At 55.2% G+C, this 21025-nt stretch overlaps 2 protein-coding genes across 2 annotated transcripts; one reads left to right on the top strand and one right to left on the bottom strand.

Annotated features, from left to right (window-relative positions):
• Nucleotides 1-4973: 4973 nt before the first annotated feature.
• Nucleotides 4974-11974, top strand: Shfl (shiftless antiviral inhibitor of ribosomal frameshifting). The gene is made up of 8 exons (XM_090337565.1): nucleotides 4974-5251; nucleotides 5685-5808; nucleotides 5934-5983; nucleotides 7686-7724; nucleotides 7808-7957; nucleotides 8926-9029; nucleotides 9149-9303; nucleotides 11089-11974. The coding sequence occupies exons 1-8, from the start codon at nucleotides 5231-5233 to the stop codon at nucleotides 11310-11312; spliced, it is 867 nt and encodes a 288-aa protein (XP_090193691.1). The 5' UTR covers nucleotides 4974-5230; the 3' UTR covers nucleotides 11313-11974.
• Angptl6 (angiopoietin like 6) lies at nucleotides 11609-18551 on the bottom strand. Its single transcript, XM_090337055.1, has 6 exons — nucleotides 18426-18551; nucleotides 17022-17095; nucleotides 15351-15951; nucleotides 13846-13996; nucleotides 12608-13066; nucleotides 11609-11799 (listed from the first exon to the last, which is right to left on the bottom strand). Exons 2-6 carry the CDS (start codon nucleotides 17042-17044, stop codon nucleotides 11609-11611), a joined length of 1425 nt encoding a protein of 474 aa, XP_090193181.1. The 5' UTR covers nucleotides 17045-17095; nucleotides 18426-18551.
• Between the last annotated feature and the right edge of the window lie 2474 nt (nucleotides 18552-21025).

The raw sequence follows: 21025 nt of genomic DNA, 5'->3' as shown, positions 1-21025 counted from the left end.
ACCATTTGCTCAACCATCTTCCCTGTGAAAGACAGTGCAGATGTGCCAAGGGTGAAGACAAATCACAGTGTCTGGAAAGGTGGCCCAGGCTCAGGGTCCAGGAAACCTTTGCCACCTCTTGGTATCCTTGGACAGAAATGGTGGAAAACACTGAGGTCCTGCCAAAGATCAGAGAGGGAGACAAGTCCAGCCTATGATGATGGCATATGCCTGGGATCCCCAACACTGGGAGGCTGGGGCAGGGGGTTCAAGATGGGCACTGCACAACTCATTCCAGGAGAAGCTAAGGTTTCAGACCAGTGTGGGCCACATAGGGAGATCCTGTCACAGTCACACACACACACACACACACACACACACACACACACACCACAGATGGACAGTCAGACAGTCCAACAGAGACTCTACAGACAAAAAAAAAAAATGAAATACCTAAAGTTGTGAACACTCCAGGCTGAGACTGTTGAAGGCCCCAAGCGGAACAGAGGGACAAGGGGGGAGGTTCCCCAGGGCCCCTGATATCAGGCTCTCCTCACCCACCTCCCTGACTTCTACCCACAGCTACATCTATGTCCTGGGCAAAGTCCCTCATGCTTTAACCAGCAGGAAGGGAACAAGAGCAAGGAAAAAATTGGTGGAGTAGCTAAAGAAATTCTCAAAATACATGAGCAACCATGGCTGCAAGTCCTGAGACCCTAAGATCTTTGGGAAGAAGTTTTCCAGAAGGAAAGCCTCTTGGGTACATCCGTAGAGAATGGATACAGAATAACAGACACCCTCCCCCCAAAAAAAGAAAATCTGGACATTCGTTCCTGCTCCAATTTTCAGCAGATGCCATGAACAAACAACCTGCCCGCATGCCTGTCATTTTCTTTTCTTTCTTTCTTTCTTTTTTTTTTTTTTTGGTGGGTCATGGGGCTGTGCTCTGGCTGGGCGCTGTCCCTGAGCTCTTCAGCTCAAGGCTACCACTCTACCCTTGAGCCAAGTCCCACTTCCCGTTTTCTGGAGGAGATAAGAGTCTCAGGTCCTTTTGTACCGGGCTGGCTTTGAACCTTGAACCTCAGATCTCAGCCTCCTGAGTAGCTGGAATCACAGGTGTGAGCCACCGTGCCCGGCTGTCATTTGACAGCCTCATCTGTATTCTTCCAGCATCTCAGTTGAGCCCTACGCCAGGACCTTTGCATTCACTGCCCCTCTACCAAGTACAAGTACACGCGTCCTTCATTTAATTATTCACCCTGGTGTCACTAGGGGTTAAATTCACGGCTTCCGAGTTGCTGGGCTGGCGCCCTAAGCCACGCCTCCTCACGCTGAGCCACGCCTACTGCGAAGCCACGCCTTAGTTAAGACACACCCACGACTGATTGGCGACGCCCCTGCGTTGAGCCACGCCCCCATACCGAGCCACGCCCCTATCACTAAGCTATGCCGGTATGGCTAAGCCGCGCCTCCTTACAGCGGAGCCACGCCTCCTCCCGCTTAACCACGCCCCATCCCTGTTGCCAACAGCTGCTTAACCACGCCCCCCAGCGCTGGGCTGCACAACAGCCCAGGGTATTTATCTGGGACATTGCAATCTTCGCGGTTCACTGAGACCCAGGCCTTCAACAGGTTTGTCAACTTTCACACAAACATGTATTCCTGGAAAAATATAATGGAACAACTGTTTTCACAAAACTGGAACAATAGCGTCCTGTCCTGAAAGGAACGTTCCTCGGGGACTTTCTGTCAGCAGTAAACCCACCTGGGCTGTCATCTCAGAACTCTGTTCCCAGAGGTTCATCCCTGTCAGTGTCCTTAAAAAAAAATTGTGCTGGGTGCGGTGGCTCAGGCCTGTAATCCTAGCTACTCAAGAGGCTGAGATCTGAGGATGGTGGTCAGGAGCCAGGAGCCGGCCAGGGCCCTAAAGAACCTTCATGAGACTCCAATTATCTCCAGTTAATCACTACAAAACGGGAAATGGGGCTGTGGCTCCAGGGGCAGGGTGGTAGCCTTGAGCTGAAGAGCTCAAGGACAGTGCCCAGGCCCAGAGTTCAAGCCCCATAACCCACAAAAAAAGATAATTGCATTTATTATTTTTTTTTTGCCAGTCCTGGGCTTGAACTCAGGACCTGAGCACTGTCCTTGGGCTTTCTCAAGGCTAGAGCTCTACCACTTGAGCCTCAGCACCACTTCCTGCTTTTTTTATGTATGTGGTACCAAGGAATTGAACCCCAGTCTTCGTGCATGCTAGGCAAGCACTCTATTGCTAGGCCAAACTCCCGGCCTTGCATTTATCTTTAATGAGTACCTTTTGCCTAATTACAAAAGTGATTGATACTAGCTGCAAACGAAATTGTTAAGCTGGGAAGATGACCTAGGGTAGAGTGCTTGTCTAGCATGCACGAAGACCTGGGTTTGATTTCTTGGTACCATATACATAGGAAAGCCAGAGGTGGTGCTGTGGCTCAGGTGGTAGAGCTCTAGCCTTGAGAAATCCCAAAGACAGTGCTCAGACCCTGAGTTCAAGCCCCAGGACTGGCAAAAAAAAAAAAGGGTCATACAGACTTTCATGCCCCAGCTAGCTTTGAACCACGATCCTCAATTCTCAGCCTCTTGAATAGCTAGGACTAGAGGCATGAGCATACAGCATCATGGTTTAGTTTCTAAATAATATATAATAAAGATAACTATATAGAAATGCACATATTATACTGGCACAATGATATCACTTCTCTTTTTTTTTTTTTTTTTTTTTTTTTTTGGTGATGGGGCTTGAACCCAGGGCCTGGGCACTGTCCCTTGGCCCTTTTCCTCAAGGCTAGCACTCTACCAATTCAGCCACAGCTCCATTTCTGGCTTTTTGGTAGTTAATTGGAGGCTTTTTGACCAGGCCGGCTTTGAACCATGATCTTCAGATCTCAGCCTTCACATAGTAATCCTGAGTAGCTAAGGTTACAAGATGTGAGCCGCCAGCTTTATTTCTTAGTACTTGGCTTTAGTTCTCTTTATGAATGACAACAGAACATACATGTCACTACAATGTGATGGGTTGATATAAATATACATTGTATAATGATCAAAGTAGAGATCTTAGTGTCTCCATCTTCAACTTTCATTCTTTCTTTGTAACATGTGTCATGACTTTGTGCAGACACAACTTCAAATCTCTGGCTATCCCAAGATAACACAAAGCAACCTCAACTAGACAACTTGTACTTCTCCCAATCATACTACAGGATATCCTATCACTTTCACAGCTCTTTACATAGCTGAGATGGATGTGTGTGTGTGTGTGGGTTCACATCTGTATGTCTACATACATGCATGGACCAGTACTCAGGCTTGAATTTAGGGCCTGGGCTCTGTCCCTGAGTTTTTGTGCTCAAGATTAGCTCTCTACCACTTGAGATACTGCTCCATTTTTTGACTTTTTGCTGGCCAACTGAAGGTAAGTGTCTCATGCAGGAAGTGTGGCTGTGGCTCAAAGATAGGGTGGTAGCCTTGAGCTGAAGAGCTCAGGAACAGCCCCCCAGGCCCCGAGTTCAAGTCCCACAATCAAGAACAACAAAAAAAAGTCCAGGCTGGCTTTGAACCGCACTCCTTAGATCGTTAGATCTCAGCCTCCTGAGCAGCTAGGATTGCAGCGCTCAGTGAGATTAATATTCTTTGCTTCTACAAAACAGTGAGATCCTACCGTATTTTTTTTTTTTTTTGGCTTTTGGGCTGGGTTTATTTCATTTGACCAGTCTCATCTAACCGCAAACAACAGGATTTTTGCCTTTTCCTGGCTGAGTAGTATTCTCCTGTGTATATGGTCCCCATTTTCTTAATCCATTCATCTGTGCATGGACCCTGAAGTTGAATGAGCATCTGTTGGCAATTCTGAATCGTGTGGTAATAAACAGTCATATCGATCTCTTTTACAAATTAACTTCCTATTGGGTAGCCAACCCAATAATGATTGGGTTACACATGGCAATTTATTCTCCCTGCTTCATTCTCCTGAGTTTAGGGATTATAGGTATGCATCACCTTGCCTGGATCCATTTTCATTTCTTTTGAACAGCATCTATAGTACATTGATATATAGTATATGTATATTGCATATATAGTATATAATATATAGTATAACTACATATATGGTATATCAATAGTATATTGAACGTTTCAATGAAACGTTCAAATTATTGATCTGGAAATGGGAACTTGGAGGGTTATTTTTTTAATTGATAGGGGTACAACATCGGGGAAAAAAAAATAATGATTCATTTTCCTAAGTAGATTTGGCCACAACAGAGGGGCATTGACTACGGCCCAGAGCCATTTTTGGTTGTTTAAATGGAAGCAGGGACTCGCCAGCCACAGGGCTCCCACTGCAGGACTCTGCCCTCCAGCCCCCAGTCTTCCTTCACCCCCGCCGGGCCCGCAGGCCCCAGGGCCTCTGCACAAACCTCCCCCTTTTCTCCAGGAAGCCCCGTCCACGTTCCGCCAGGGCCTGGGCTGGACGGCTCGGGGGGCGGGGGGGTCTCACCCTCCGGAGGAACCAAGCAGGATGCCCGGGAGCAGGTCCCCAGGCCGGGCTCTGGGCCTCACGGCTGGGCCTACTCGGGAGGCTGAGGTTTGAACCCAGCCCGGGCCTGGACGCTTCTCTCCCATCAGTCAAACGTGACGCCGTGGCCCAAGCGGTAGAGCGCCAGCCTGGGCAGGAGGAAAACACGCACGAGCCCGGGGTGACGGCGCCAGGCCTCGGCCGCCTGGAGGGGGGCGGCGACCCGCCTCACCCCCATTGCGCAGAGCAGCACACTGAGGCCGCAAGGCCTGGCTAGGGATGCGGAGCCTGACGGGGGCGTGGCCTCGCGGGCGGGGCGTGGCCTCGCGGGGAGGGGGCGGGGCCTCGCCGAGCGGGGGTGTCCACGCGTGGGGACGGAGGGGGGGGGTCGCGCGTCCCGGCCGCGGCGTCGCCGGGCGGCCCCGCCCCCACGCGGGACGCGGGGGTCACGTGACAGCCCGGCGCCCGAGCCGCGCGCGCCCCGCCGCAGGGCGCGGACCCCCGCATCCCCGGGGCCCGGCGCCGCCGGGGCGCCCCGCCGCCTCTCCGCACCCCGAGAAACGAAAGCAAAAGAGGCCGAGGCCCGCGGCGGGGCGGAGCCGGGGCCCGGGGCGGGGCGGAGCGGGGGCCGGGCCCGCCCGGAGCCGAGCTGCGCGACGCGGCACCTCCGAGGGCGCGGCCCGACCCGGCCCGGACACCATGGCTCAGGACGGGGTCGAGGTAGGCGAAGGCGCGGGCCGGGCCCCTCCCCGCTCCCCGCGGGCGCCCCGGGGGCGGGGGCGCCGCTTCGCAGCGGACGGGGGCCCCCCCACCCGAGGCGCGCACCCCACTTCCTCCCCCGGCCGGCGCGCGCGTCCCGCGTCCGCGGTGCCTCCCGCCCGCGGGGGGAGCGGGGGCGCGGGCGCGGGGCCGTCCGCAGGCCCCCCGCGCACCCCCGGCGCCCCTCTGACCGGGGACGCTCGCCCCCCTCCGCGCCCTCCCTCCCAAGCGCGGCCCGAGGACTTTGGCTTTTTCCAGGAAATGCCGAGCTGGGGTGGGAAAGGGGGGGAGGGGGACCCCGGAAGCTGAGTCAAGTTCCAGCCGTCGGGGCGGGGGCGGGGCGGCCTCCCCCCCCCCCGCAGACCCCCAACCCCCCCGCGCGCTCCCCTCGCAGCTGGAGAAGAGCGTCAGGCGCCTGCGGGAGAAGTTTCATGGCAAGGTGTCCCCCCAGAAGGCGGGGGCTTTGATGAAGAAATTTGGAAGTGATCATACGGGCGTGGGACGCTCCATCGTCTACGGTGAGCCTGCCAGGGACTCCCCCACACCCCCGTCCCTGCCCGAGGGGCGTGGCTCAGGAGGGGAAGCCCCCTACCCGCCAACTCCTACACACCCTTCTGGAGCCCTTCGCTTCTTTTCCCCCCAGGTGTGAAGCAGAAAGATGGACAGGAACTAAGTAAGGACCTGGAGACCCAGGTAACCTGACGGCTCTGCTTGCAGAATGGGGGAAGGGGAAGGGGGTCCCCAGCCACCCGCGGACCCAGAGGCCGCTACCGGCCTGTCTATCACTCGTCCTCTCAAACTCTCTGCACTTTTTAACCTCCCCAGCCGCAGGGGCCTGCAGGCAGTAGGCGCTCATTACGGTGGTGATTGTACTAAGGTGGGAAGGGAGGGAGGCCGAGGGCTTTGAAGATCCCCATTTCACCCAGCCCCCTGCCTCATAGAACCTCTTGGGTAGTTAGTAACCTGGACTTAGCCTGCCTGAAAAGCTCAGCATGGTTATTTATTAAAGAGTACAGCCAGGTGCTGGTGGCTCACGCCCTGCTGTCATCCTAGTTTCTCAGGAGGCTGAGATCTGGGGATCAGGGTTCAAAGCCAGCTGGGGCAGAACTGTCTCTGTGAGACTCCTCTCCAATTAATCAATCGAAATTTGGAAGTGGAGCCGTGGCTTGAAGTGGTAGAATGCTAGCCTGGAGCCAAAAGAGCTCAGGGACAGCTCCCCCAGGCCCTGAGTTAAAGCCCCAGGACTGCCCCCCCCCAAAAAAAGTATAATCAAGTATGTGTGAGAGTTTTAAAAAGCCAGGCTCCAGTCGCTCACATCTGTCCTCCTAGCTACTCAGGGGGCTGAGAACTGAAGAACACTGCTCAAAGCTGAGAAAGTCTGAGAGTCTTTATTTCCAACGAGCCAGCAAAAATGTCAGAAGTGAAGCTGTAGCTCAGGTGGTAGAGCAAATAAAAACAAGTGAAAACCAAACAACAACAACAAAAAACAGCGGGGGACTGAGGCCCTGAGTCCAAGCCCCAGTACTGACCCCCCAAAAAAGAAGCAAAGAAAGCATTGACTTAGCACTGTCCATTTGCCAGCACTCCAAGAACTGTTTGGTTGCCACCCCAGGTGGCAAACCACACGTGGTTTCTTCTTCCTTTCTGAAGACAAGGAAACTGAGGCCCAGATAAAGTCCCTTCCAAAGAAGCCATCTGGACTCAGAGCCTGGGCTCTGAGATGCTTTCACCTCGGCTCTGGGGGAGTGAGCTACCTTGCTCATTTTTCCTCCTGAAGCAGGAGGTGATACGAGCCAGGATTCGAACCTGGTCAGCCTGATTCCACATCGCCGACCCTTAGCCTAAAGCAGAAGCGTGTCAAGGCGGTGTCACATTCTTAGGGTATGTGGGACTCAGCCAGCAGGAACATCGCAGACTCTGAGTCTGTTTCTCAGATTCAGCAATGGGGTACCTCTCTCAGCTGTTTGGAAGGCTGAGGTCACACACCTGGCTCTCTGAAGCAGGTCCTGGGGTGGGGGGGAGACCTCCCTGGTTATTAGGGGATCCTCCTTTTCATAGGGAGCTAGAGCTCTGTCTCCCCACCAGGGGCCCCTCCCCCTCCATGCAGGGGTCCTTCCTTTGGGGAACAGATCTAAAAGCCATTTCCAAGCCAGCCTCAATGGCTCACACCTGTAATCCTAGCTCCTCAGGAGGCTGAGCTCTAAGGATCTAGATTCAAAGCCAACCCAGGCAGGCCAATCTGCAAGACTTGTATCTCCAGCTAACAAGCAGAAGGAAGGAAGGAAAGAAAGAGCCAGCCAGTGTTGTGGATGCTGTGGCTCAAGTGGTAGAGTGCCAGCTGTGAGCAAAACAAAAGACCATACTCCACTTCCTCTGCCTCCATGTCTTCTCCCAGGACCCCCCAGAGGACATGAAGCAAGACCGGGACATCCAGGTGTGTAGTGTGTGGGGCTGGGGGGTGCCCACACAGAAGGGTCACTACCCCCTCCCTCATCCTCACCCCTTTCCTCCCCACAGGCAGTGGCCACATCCCTGCTGCCACTGACAGAAGCCAACCTGCGCATGTTCCAGCGGGCTCAGGACGACCTCATTCCCGCTGTGGACCGGCAGTTTGCCTGCTCTTCTTGTGACGACGTGTGGTGGCGCCGTGTACCCCAGCGGAAAGAGGTGACAGCTCCCATCCTGACACCTTGACAGCTAAGCCTGTCAGCCCAGCCCTTCTGGGAGATGAGCGATTTGAGAAGACGGCAAGGCTGAGACCAGCTTGTAAGAAAAGTTCAGGAGATGGGGCCTGGAGTTTGGCCTAGTGGTAGAGTGCTTGCCTAGCATGCACGATGACCCGGGTTTGAATCCTCTGTACCACGTACATAGAAAAAAGCCAGAAGTGGTGCTATGTCTCAAGTGGTAGAGCTCTGGCCTTGAGAAAACCCAAGGACAGTGCTCAGGCCCTGAGCTCAAGTCCAGGACTGGCCAAAAAAAAAAGAAAGAAAGAAAAGAAAAATTAAAAAAAAAAAAAAGAAAAGTCCAGGAGACCTCCATTGTAATCAGTTAGCCCAGTATGGTGTCTCACTCCTGTATAAACCCAGTTCTGCAGGAGGCATAGGTTGAAGGAGCCATGTCTAAGGCTGGCCAGGGGTTAAACGGGGTGGGAGTGAAGAAATTGCAAGATCCTATTTGCAGAATCAAAGCAGTCAAGGCTGGGGGTGTGTGGCCCAAGAGATAAAGCACAGTACTGCCTAGCAAACATAACATCCTGAGTCTGAAAGCTGAACTTCAGTCCTCTCCTCAAACACCCACCCCTGACCCCCGACCTCACAGTCCAGCTCCTGACCCTCCGCCGGATCTCCCTCTGATAATCACCACAGAAATCACCCCCCCCCCAAACCTGGCTTCTGAGCCCTCTGACCGGTGAAGTAGGCCTTTGGTAAATACTTAACCAGGTCTTGGCAGAGAGTGGGGGGAGCCCTGATTTTAGGGTTGGCGTTTTTGATTTTTTCTTCAGTGTTTGCCAATTGCCCTGGGGTAAATATTCCCACCATGGTCACCAAAATGGGTCACGGAAGGTGGAGCTGGGCTGCCCAAGCAGGACCCCAAGCCCGAACCCCCCCACGAGCACCCCGTGATCCCCTCCCCAGGTCTCCAGATGCCGGAAGTGTCGCAAGCGCTACGATCCGGTGCCACCAGACAAGATGTGGGGCCTGGCTGAGTTCCACTGTCCCAAGTGTCGGCACAACTTCCGGTGAGGGCGCAGACCCCGCCCACCCCGGCCCGCCCCGCCCACCGGGCCCCGCCCCCGCCCCGCCCTCCTCCCAAGCCCCCGCCTCAGCCCGGACCCTCACTTCCCTGCCCGCCCCCCAGGGGCTGGGCACAAATGGGGTCCCCATCCCCCTGCTACGGGTGTGGCTTCCCCGTGTATCCAACGCGGATCCTACCCCCGCGCTGGGACCGGAACATGGATCGTCGGAGTTCGCACACGCACTCCTGCTCGGCCGCCGACTGCTACAACCGGAGAGGTGAGGGTCTGTGCAGGGAGGGCCTGTCCAGGGAGGATCTGTCTGTCCAGGGAGGGTCTGTCCAGGGAGGGCCTCTCCAGGGAGGATCTGTCTGTCCAGGGAGGGCCTGTCTAGGGAGCATCTGTCTGTCCAGGGAGGGCCCGTCCAGGGAGGATCTGTCTGTCCAGGGAGGGTCTGTCCAGGGAGGGCCTCTCCAGGGAGGATCTGTCTGTCCAGGGAGGGCCTGTCTAGGGAGCATCTGTCTGTCCAGGGAGGGCCCGTCCAGGGAGGATCTGTCTGTCCAGGGAGGGTCTGTCCAGGGAGGGCCTCTCCAGGGAGGATCTGTCTGTCCAGGGAGGGCCTGTCTAGGGAGCATCTGTCTGTCCAGGGAGGGCCCGTCCAGGGAGGATCTGTCTGTCCAGGGAGGGTCTGTCCAGGGAGGGCCTCTCCAGGGAGGATCTGTCTGTCCAGGGAGGGCCTCTCCAGGGAGGGCCTCTCCAGGGAGGATCTGTCTGTCCAGGGAGGGTCTGTCCAGGGAGGGTCTGTCCAGGAGGGTCTGTCCAGGAAGGATCTGTCTGTCCAGGGAGGGTCTGTCCAGGAGGGTCTGTCCAGGAGGGTCTGTCCAGGAAGGATCTGTCTGTCCAGGGAGGGCCTGTCCAGGGAGGGCCTCTCCAGGGAGGGCCTGTCCAGGGAGGGTCTGTCCAGGGAGGGTCTGTCCAGGAAGGATCTGTCTGTCCAGGGAGGGTCTGTCCAGGAGGGTCTGTCCAGGAAGGATCTGTCTGTCCAGGAGGGTCTGTCCAGGGGGGGCCTGTCTAGGGAGGATCTGTCTGTCCAGGGAGGGCCTGTCTAGGGAGGATCTGTCTGTCCAGGGAGGGCCTGTCTAGGGAGGATCTGTCTGTCCAGGGAGGGCCTGTCTAGGGAGCATCTGTCTGTCCAGGGAGGGCCTGTCTAGGGAGGATCTGTCTGTCCAGGGAGGGCCTGTCTAGGGAGCATCTGTCTGTCCAGGGAGGGCCTGTCTAGGGAGCATCTGTCTGTCCAGGGAGGGCCCGTCCAGGGAGGATCTGTCTGTCCAGGGAGGGCCTCTCCAGGGAGGATCTGTCTGTCCAGGGAGGGCCTCTCCAGGGAGGATCTGTCTGTCCAGGGAGGGTCTGTCCAGGAAGGATCTGTCTGTCCAGGGAGGGCCTGTCCAGGGAGGATCTGTCTGTCCAGGGAGGGCCTGTCTAGGGAGCATCTGTCTGTCCAGGGAGGGCCTGTCCAGGGAGGATCTGTCTGTCCAGGAGGGTCTGTCCAGGAGGGTCTGTCCAGGAAGGATCTGTCTGTCCAGGGAGGGTCTGTCCAGGAGGGCCTAGTGTGGTCCTTCCTGGGGGGAGTCTGTGGCTCCTGTGAGGGTCTTTAAAACAAAGAGCCCAGGACTGCTTCATTTCTCCTTCATGGCTCTACAAGCCGTGGCCCCTCCCCCTGTGGCCTCTCATATTGACAGCCACGTTCCTGACCCCTCTCCCGCTCCCTCCCATGTTTATTTTTGGGCCAGTTACTGGGGCTTGAACTCAAGCTGTGTCTCTGAGCTTTTTCCACTCAAGGTTAGCGTACTGCTACTTGAGCCACATCTCCACGTGTGACTTTTTGGTAGTTAATTTATGAATCTCACGGACTTTGAGCCGTGGTCTTCCTCATCGTGGAGGAGGGGGAGGCCCCCCTAGACCCCCCACTTGTCCTCTGAACACATGAGAATGTCACACAGCCATGCCTGGGTCCCCTGGGTCCCCTGACTCCCCCTCCTGACCACACCCCACCCTTCTTCACCAGAGCCCCACGTGCCCGGGACGTCCTGTGCACACCCCAAGAGTCGCAAACAGAACCATCTGCCCAAAGTCCTGCACCCCAGCAAACCCCACATCAGCAGTGGCTCCACTGTGGCCACGTGCCTGAGCCAGGGGGGCCTCCTGGATGATTTGGACAGCCTCATCCTGGAAGACCTAAAGGAGGAGGAAGAGGAGGAGCAGGAGGAGGAAGAGGGCGGCCGGGAATGACACCCTTCCCCCCCAACTCTCCTCCCCCCCCCCATGGCCGGAAGCACACAGGAAGTCGACGCGCTTGTTCTGTGGGTATTTTTGTGTTAATATCAAATCTCTGCTCAAAGCCCCCCCCTCCCCCCGCAGCCTGGCAAATAGGTGGCATGGGGGAGGGGCGTTCCTGGCTCTCTCCCCCCCCCTGCTTTTTTCGTTTCTTTTTTTTTTTCTTTTTTGCTAATTCACACAAATGGAAATGTGGCCACATGGATTCAGGATTTAGGGGAGCCCCCTCCAACCCCCCCCAGAACAAACGATCACAGCTTCACGGGCCAGATAAGCATAGCAGCCTTCTTGAGCGAGTACGCCCCTCCGCGGAACTCGGCCCAGTATACCCCGTCCTGGTAGCGGCTCCGGTAGTGGCCGCCCTGGTGCCATAAGCCGTTGAGGTTGGAGTGTGCACAGGCGTGATACCACCAGCCCCCACGCTGGTACAGGGCGCAGTTCCCTGGAGGCAGAGAGAGGCCTGTGTTTTCCCCACGAGAACTAAAGGCTCTACTAGCACTTTCATTGGGCAAGGCTTTAGCCAGACCTCCCAGCCACCCCACCCCCCCAGTTTGCAACCTTCTTAAGCCCAGTTTCCAACTCCATCTCCTCACCAAAATAAAAGCCCTGATTGCCCACTTTTTATTTTTTTTTCCTTCATAGTAACGGCCGTCATTTTCTCCTCACCCCAAGTCAACCCCTCTTCCTACCTCTACTAAGTAGAGGAATCTTACCTATTCCTTAGGATGATTACATTTTCCACTATTTCCCAGAGAGCTCAGAACAACACCCAGGTACTGAGTTCAAACCCCAGCAGGTACGGATACATAGAATTCCCACATAACCCTGGGTTTGAACACAAGACCTGGGCATTGATCCCAGCACGTTCTGCTCGAGGTGAGCGCTCTACCTCTTGGAGCCATAGCAGCATTTCTGCTCTGCTGGTGGTAGTTAATTGGAGATAAGACGCTCACAGGCTTTCCTGCCTGGTCTGGTTTCGAACCCTGATCCTCAGATCCCAGCTTCCTGGGTAGCTAGGATGACAGGCGTGAGCCCAACTTAAAAAAAAAAAAAAATACTTTTCTTATTCTGAGCCTCCACCACCAGTACAGGAGTCCAGATTTGACTCTCAGACAAGGAACCTGAGCTCCCTTGTCCTCCATCTTTATAGGCCCAGTCCCTGCTCTCCACTGCTCTTTATCCCTCCTCCCCCCACCTAAATAGAAGTCCCACCACACCAGTTCTCTCATCAGACTAAAAGTCCTCCTTACCAGAATAGGAGTCTCGGTCCCTATCCACGGTGCTGAAAGGTTTGTCACTGTGCCAGGAAAGGGAGTCTCCAGCGTCCCCTCGGTACTGGCCCAGCCTCAGGCGGTAGTGGTCACTCTCCGGTTCCAGGGAGAAGCTGTCGTAATGGGCGCGGGCTGTGCGGCCTCCCCAGTCCTCCAGCAACACCAGGAGCTCGTGGTCCCCACGGCTGGTCAGCTGATGGATAGGTTCCAGGCCCAGCCAGTATTCCCCATCCGGCCGCCCAAAGCCCACCTTGTAGTGCTGCCAGGTGGTGAAGAAGTTGACGGAGCCATCTTGTCGCCGCTGGATCACGGTCCAGCCACCGCCCTCCAGCTGTTGCTCACACCACGCAGAGAGCACATGTCGACCCAGCCATAGCTCGTACACTCTGCTCTGCCTGTGGCCAGCCTCGTGGGCTTCTGCACAGTCTCGCCAGGGGCCTGTGGACACACGGGGAGTATGGCAAGGCACAGCCAGAACCAACCGTTCCCTTACTGGAGTCTGGTCCCCTCACCCAAATAAGAGTCCTGCCTCTCCGCTTCTCTCACCCTAAGAGCTCCAGAAGCCATTTTCTAACCTCAGTAAGATCCTTCAGTCTCTCATCTCTCACCAGGGCAAATAGGGAGTTTGGGATTCTTAGACATGGTTGCTGTGGTGTCCTCACCATAACATAAATCCTCTCGTGGTACTCCGAACTAGCTCCCCAAATCAGCAGTCCTAAATCTGTCCCTTCACTGAAATAAGATTGACTTCAACATTTTTTTTTTAATTATTCACACTCTAGTAACAAGTTGGGTACTTTGTAGCACATACCTAAAATCCTAGCTATTCAGGAGTCTGAAATCTGAGGATCAAAGTTTGAAACTGGCCCCAACAGAAAAATCCATTTAACCAGCCAACAAAAGAAGCTGGATTGGAGACATGGCCCAAGAGATAAGGTGCCAGGTGTGTGGAAAAAAAAACAACCTAGGCAAGATGGTAAGGGCCTGAGTTCAAGTCCTAGTACTGGTGTACACACACAACTTTTGGCCTTTCCCATGGGGGGGGTACTGAGGGCGGAGCCAAGAGCTTGTGCACAATCAGTTTCTCATGTATCTGTCCCCTCGTCAAATCCTCCAGATATGAGTGGAACATTCCAGACTTCCGTTTCTTCCTACCCACAGGAAATTCTAAGAATCTCCCAGCATTCCCCCAGCCCCGCCCCCTTACCTCACCTTACCTGCTGGCTTGGTGGGGGTGGCAGGGGGCCCCACAGGCATGGGAGAGGCTAGGGGCCCCTGCAGCCTCAGAGCTTCTTCTCTCCTGCCAGGGTTACTGGTTCCTCCCACCAGGCTCAGAGGTACCACAGGCACCAGGGGTGGCGGCAAGACCTGCGGTGTGAGGGAGAGCCAGATGGGATGGAACTCACCTTGGCTCAGGAGGGTGCATCTCTGGGACACTGAACTAACATCCCGTAAGTGGTGCTTAGGGCTTAACTGGCCCCTGTCTCAGTTTCCCTTACTTTGCCAGTCCTGAGGCTAGAAGGTGGGACCTGAATGAGCACTGTCCTTGGGCTTTCTTGAGGCTAGCACTCTACCACTTGAGCCACAGCACCACTTCCAGCTTTTTCTGTGTATGTGGTACCAGGGAATTGAACCCCAGGGCTTTGTGCATGCCAAGCAAGCACTCTACCACTGGGCCACGCTCCCAACCTTACTTTCCCTTTTCTTCCAATAGGAATGCTAGGACAACATTGATATATTTTTTTCTTTTTGAAGCCATGGGGCTTGAACTCAGCCTGGGGCGCTGTCCCTGAGCTCTTCAGCTCAAGGCTACCACCCTACCCTTGAACCAAGCCCCACTTCCTGTTTTCTAGAGGGTAATTGGAGATAAGACTCTCAGGTCCTTTTATGCCTGGGCTGGCTTTGAACCTTGATCCTCAGATCTCAGCCTTCTGAGTAGCTAGGATTACAGGCATGAGCCATGGGGCCTGGCCCAACATTGATTCTTTTTGCTTGTTTTGTTTTGGCCACTCCTGGGCCTTGAACTCAGGACTTGGGCTTTTTCTCAAGGCTAATGATCTACCACTTGATCTACAGCACCACTTCTGGCTTTTCTATGTACTTGGTACTGAGGAATTGAACCTGGGTCTTTGTGAATGCTAGGCAAGCACTCTACCAGTAGGCCAAACTCTGGGCCCAACATCGATTCTTAACACATTCTCCCTCCTCGGCCCCCTAACATAGGGACCAAGAGAGCAACAATCTCCAGCTCAAAAGCTAGGATCAGGTCTGAGGTGTGGCTGCATGATAGAAAAAAAAATTGCCTAGCATGCCTCAAGGTGCTAGGCATCCAGACCTGTCAGGAAGAGAGGAGGGGAGCGGGGAAAAAAAACCAAACACAACCCTGGGATGCCAGGCTCGGCTGCCTAACACGTATAATCCTGATCACGAGGCTTGAGAGGGAGCAGGAACAAAAATCCCATCTCCAAAAGTCACCAGCAAAAAGCAGGGCTGGAGGCGTGGCTCCAGCGGCAGCGCACCATGGGGAATTGTGGACCCAGCCAAGGAGGCACAGGCCTGGAGTTCCGGATTTCCATCGCACATGGGCTCTGTGTGATCGGGAGGAGGAGATGCGCCTGAATATTCGCCTGGAGACCAGGTTTCCCTTTGGATTTCCGATTTCAGATGTGCGGATAAGCAATCGGTGTCGGGTGGCTCCTAGCAAAGGCTGCTGGCTGGTTACCTGCTGCTGCTGCTGCCCGGCCGCGCCCCCGGGGCACAGGCGCTCCAGGCGGGCGATCAGGCCGCTCTGCCGGCTCACCAGCTGCGCCAGCTCCCGGAACCTGGCATCCAGCTGGTGGAAGCGGGCGGCGGCCCGCCGCGCCTCGGCGGAGGCGTTGAGCACGCGTTCGCCCAGCAGCTCCAGGGCGGCCGCAGGCTCCGCCCCCGGCCCCGCCTCCGAGGCCGTAGGCCCCGCCCCCGGCCCCGCTTCGTGCTGCAGCTGCGCGCGCAGCTGGCCCAGGCGCGCGCTCAGACCGCGGCTCTCCTTGCGCAGCGCGCGCACCTCGCCGGCCACGGCGCCGTCGGCTGCGGCCAATCGCTGCAGCTCGCGCAGCTGCTCTTCGTGGCGCCCCAGGCGCAGGCGCAAGGCGGCCACGTCGCTGGCGTTGGCGGCCTCGGCCCCGGGGCGCGCGGGGGCGGGGCCTCCGCTCCAGCACACGGCGCCCGTGAACTTGTGCGCGGGCAGCACGAAGGTGTAGCTGCAGCGCGGGGCGCCCGCCCGCGCCCACCACGCGCCCAGCGCCAGCAGCAGCTGCACCCGGAGCAGCGTGCGCGCGGACAGCCTGCAAGCAGAGAGGGAGGAGGTCGGGGTGGCACCCCGGGATCCGCATCCGGCACCCCAGTCCAGGCCCATCCGCTCCCACGCGGGAAATGACCCTGCCCGGGGTTCTAGTCCTTTGGATGCCCGCGGATGCATCCACTCATCAAGCATCGTGTGTGTGTGAATATGTCAGGCCTGGGGCTTGAACTCGGGGCCTGGGCCCTGCCCCTGAGCTCCTCAGCTCCAGCTTTTCATGGTGGTTCCCTGGAGGTAGAATCTCATGGACTTCCCTGCCCGGGCAGGCCTCGAACCAGGATCCTCAGATCCCGGCCTCCTGAGTGGCTACGATTATAGGCGTGTCCGCTGTAGCCAGGCTTCTGCCATCTTTTTGCACTAGCAGATCTCAACCCTCAGCCAGGCCCCTCTTCTGTTTAGACGTGGAATTCCTCCCTGCCCCCCACCCCTTCCTCTCTCATTCCGGGCTCCAGGCACCATCAGGATCTCCTTACAGACGCCTCCCTCATCTCCAACCTCCTGCTCCGTCGCCCACCACCACTGCGCCTGTGAACTCCTTAGTCCCTGCACGCCCTTCTGCTATGTACCTTCTGTGGCTGCACTTCACTTTGAGAGAAAAGCCCAAGGCCTCCACGTTGCCCATAGGCCCTGCATGGTTGGCCTGGTCCCTTGGCCCTGCCCTCATCTCCTCCACACACACCCCCAGACAACACCAGGCAGACACCGACCTCAGGGCCTTTGCCCTTCTGGTTTCTTTCGTCTGAAGCATTCTCCACAGACATTTATTTTCTGGTGGGTGGAATGCGGGGCTTCCCACATCAATGTTGACCCTTTTATACTCGTGATAGTCTCATGATGGAACCCCCAGACTGCCCTGGAACGCAAGATCCTCTTGCCTGTGCCTCCTGAGGTTACAGACGTGCCAGCCCCCCTGTGTACACTTCCTGACACTTGGAATTCCCAGTTTACCCCCACCAGCCCCCCATTCTGCCACATTCCAACCCACATGGCCTGCCAAGACCAGGGTCTCTCCCCACCCCATATTCAAAGTCCACCTCCACCTGGGTCACTGCTCACCTCTCAACACCTAGAAATCCCATGATCCAACCAGGCTCTCAGCAGACACAGGACGACCCAGGAGGACCTCTGAGCTGGAGAATGAGATGAGACAGGCGGGAAAGAGAAGAGCAAGAGGGTGAGCAACCACCCTCCTCCCTCCCCCCCTCCGGGAGCACAGCAACTGTAAATATTTAGCATTTCCCCCATGAGAACTGAGGTTGATCTGCCAGACCCTCCCCAACCCAGGCCACCAGAGCCTGATAAGACCGGTCACTGCCCTGATGGCTTTCTCTTCTCTTCCTCCTAACAGAGTACAGGGCACCAGACAGTTCAGATCCCAGGCCCCCACACCCACATCACACACAGGGGACCTGCTGGGTGGCAGGTCACAGCAACCTGTACACTCTTTACACCTTCTTTCACAGCTAAGGCTCAGAGTGGGTGAGTTACTTGCCTGGGGGGTCACACAGCCAGATAGAGGTGACGTAATTCAGTCCAGGGGGATTGGCTCCTGAATGCTCAAAGTAACAGACAGGAAGACACAGTTAGGAGGCTTGGACGCATAGCTCAGTGGTAGGGGTCGGGCTGGATGGTGGGGCGGAGCTAAATTAGCAGATGGGCGTGGCTTGGGGAGGGTGTGGCTCGGATGTGGGCGTGGCTAAAGTAGGAGATGCAGCTACGCGGTGGGACAAAGACTTGGAGTGGGTGTGGCTGAAACTTGGACGGAGCCTAAAGCAATAGGAGGTGTGGTTACATTGTGGATGTAAACCAGGAGTGGGCGTGGTTTGGGAGAGGCCAGGCTCCTTGGGTGTGGGGGCGTGGTTCTGGGAGGGGCGTGGCCAGAATACGGGGCAGGACTAAAGTAGAAGGGGTAGCATAGGACACAATGGGCGTGGCTTGGTGGGCGTGGCTAAAGTAGGAGGTGCCGCCCTGTGATGGAGCTTGGAACGTGAGGGGGCGTGGCTGAAAAGTGGATGGGGAGGCTACCTGGAGGACGCCCAACGGAAGTGGGCGTGGCTCGGGGTGGGCGTGGCTTGAAGTTAGAGGCCTGCCCGCAGGTGGAGCTGCTGCTGGGCTCTGGCATCTATCCCCAGTACCACACCCCATACACATACGAATGGAAACGTAATACACACTCAGGCCACAATGAAAACTATCACTGTAACTCCCCTACCTCACGGTCTGAGCATCTAGATCTGTTACACAGTTACCGAGGACCAGCGATCAGACACCCACCTGGGCCTTCGCTGGTTGTTCTAGCTGTCCTTCACACACTTGGTCACATTTCCAGACAAGGCACAGCAGCACACAGGGACAGAACAGGAAGGAAGACCCCCGGCAGTTCAATTTTCACAGGAAGAAAGCAACCATGCAATCATACAGAGCCCTCGCACCCCCAAGGCCAAGGCCAGATTCCCCAACCTGTGTGAGGAGCAGCTGAGCACGGTCGATTGTCCTTCCTTCTCCTTTCCACCGTCTTGAACTGGGGAGTAACCCGAGTGCACTTCAGGGCTCAGAGAGGAAATGGTTGTCCTGGATTTGATGTGAGAAAGGCTGCCAGGCTGGGCTCCAGGCCTGGGATGTCTCCCCCACCCCACCCCCTACCAGCTCCCTATAGCTTTCTCATTGGCAGAGAAAGGAAAGTCAGAGGAACATGGAGACAGATCTACAAGGATCCTGGGAGCTGGACTTGATGGGGACAGGGACAAGAGGAAGATGTAAGCTTACAGAAGACGAAAGGGATGATGAATGAAATGGTGGGGGGGTTCAGACAGGGAGGGAGGAAGGGGGTAGAGAGGCAGAATGGAAGGAGAGGGAGTTGGGGAGAAGGCATGGTGGACGGGAGCTAATGGGAGGGGATACGAGCCTCAACCCAAGGAGGGTCGTCCCTCCCCTTACCACAAGGTTTTGGGGAGGAAGCCAAGATCTTAAGGCCAGGACAGGCGAGTGGAAAGAAGGAAGAGGTGAGTTATTCACCAAGTGTCTGCCTTGCTCAGAGTTGCCAGGAGGTGATGTGGACTTTCCATTCCACACCTCATGGGGCCCTGGACAGAGCAGCCTGTCCTCCCCTGCCAGAGGAGGCAAAAGAGGTAGTGGCTTCAAAAGAGGTAGTGGCTTCAGTCTGTATCTGGCTGCAATGAATGTGGATTGTCATTTGATCTCTTTATTTGTGAGTAAATAAAGGCAGGGGAGGGAGATACCTATCAATATGGGGTTTGTTATCAGCCTCCAAATCACAAAACTGCAGAGGCTGAAAGTTTAAATTCAAAGCCAACCTGGGCTTATATATTGAATCCCAAGCCAGAACAGGCTAATTAGGGAGACCTCATCTCAAAGAGAAAGACAGAGACAGCTGTATAGAATATTGTTTCTGGGGCTGGGGGTTTGGCCTAGTGGTAGAGTGCTTGCTTAGTATGCACAAAGACCAGGGTTCAGTTCCTAGGTACCACATACATAGAAAAAGCTGGAAGTGATGCTGTGGCTCAAGTGGCAGAGTGCTAGCCTTGAGAAAAGCCCAAGGACACTGCTCAGGCCCTGAGTTCAAGCCCCACAACTAGCAAAAATAAATAAATAAATAAATAAATAAAATAAAAATAAAAAATTTAAAAAAAAGAGGGACCGGGAGTTTGGCCTAGTGGTTAAAGTGCTTGCCTAGCATGCATGAATACCCGGGTTCGATTCCTCGGTACCACATACATAGAAAAAAGCCGGAAGTGGTGCTGAGGCTCAAGTGGTAGAGCTCTAGCCTTGAGAAAGTCCAAGGACAGTGCTCAGGCCCTGAGCTCAAGCCCAGGACTGGCAAAAAAAAAATTAAAAAAAAGAATGTTGTTTCTGTGGAAAATATGAAATATGATACATGCACATCTGAAAAGCCATGCCAAAAACCTTGGTGCAATAGGCACAAAGAAGAAGAAAAGAAGAAGAAGAAGAAGAAGAAGGAGAAGAAGGAGAAGATGATTGGCTGGGTGCTGATAGTTCACATTTATAATCCTAGCTACTTCAGCTGCTGAGATCTGAGGATCCTATTTCAGAGCCATTCCAGCCGGGAAAGTCCATGAGACTCTTTTCTTTTGCTAGTCCTGGGGCTTGAACTTGAGGCCTGAGCTTTTGCTGGTGGATCATTTCTGTAATTCTAACTACTCACAAGGCTAAGATTTGAGGATAATAGTTCAAAGCCAGTCAGGTCAGGAAAGTTCATGGGACTCTTCTTTGGTTGTTGTTGATTGTGGAGATTGAACTCATGGCCTAGGGACTGTCTTTTAGCTTTTTCAAAAGCTTAATGCTAATGCTATACTGTAGTGAGACTCATCTCTAACCACCAAAAAGCCAGAAGCAGAGGTGTTTCTCAAGTGGTAAAGCACTAACGTAACTAGACTTAAGTAAAAAAAAAAAAGAAAGAAAGAAAGAAAGAAAGAAAGAAGAAAGAAAGAAGGGAGGAAGGAAAAGCAAAGAAAGAAAAAAGGCCGGGAGTTTGGCCTAGTGGTAGAGTGCTTGCCTAGCGTGCACGAAGACCTGGGTTCGATTCCTCAGTACCACATGCATTGAAAAAATGCAAGAAGTGGTGCTGTGGTTCAAGTGGTAGAGCTCTAGCCTTGAGAAAGCCCAAGGACAGTGCTCAGGCCCTGAGTTCAAGCCCCAGGAGCAGCACACACACACACACACACACACACACACACACACACACACACACACACACAAAGAAATAAAACACCCAAGGGCAGCGTGGTGCTCAGGCCCTGAAATCAAGCTTCAGACCAGCGTGCAGAAGGACAAGAAAGTAAAACAGTCCGGGGGAGGGTGTTGAGCACGGGCGGGAGGGTAGGGCTCAGGAGGAAGAGGAATGGAAAATGGAACGTGGGGCCTGTTGAGTTTGTGGGGCGGCGGTCAAGGAAGCGTGACAGTGGGGTGAGTTTCATCAGGGGGAAAAAAAAAAAAAGAAAATTTCCATAGCAAAGCTGGAGGAAATGGACCGAGGAGGGATTCGAACCCGCGCCCAAGGTCCTCTGCCGCCCGGGGCGGCA

The sequence above is a fragment of the Megascapheus bottae genome, chromosome 1 (genome assembly GCF_031878675.1).
Source record: "Megascapheus bottae isolate mThoBot1 chromosome 1, mThoBot2.hap1, whole genome shotgun sequence".
NCBI lineage: Eukaryota > Metazoa > Chordata > Mammalia > Rodentia > Geomyidae > Megascapheus > Megascapheus bottae.
The sequence above is the reverse complement of the archived record's forward strand: the minus strand, read 5'-3'. Positions and strand labels throughout refer to the sequence as shown.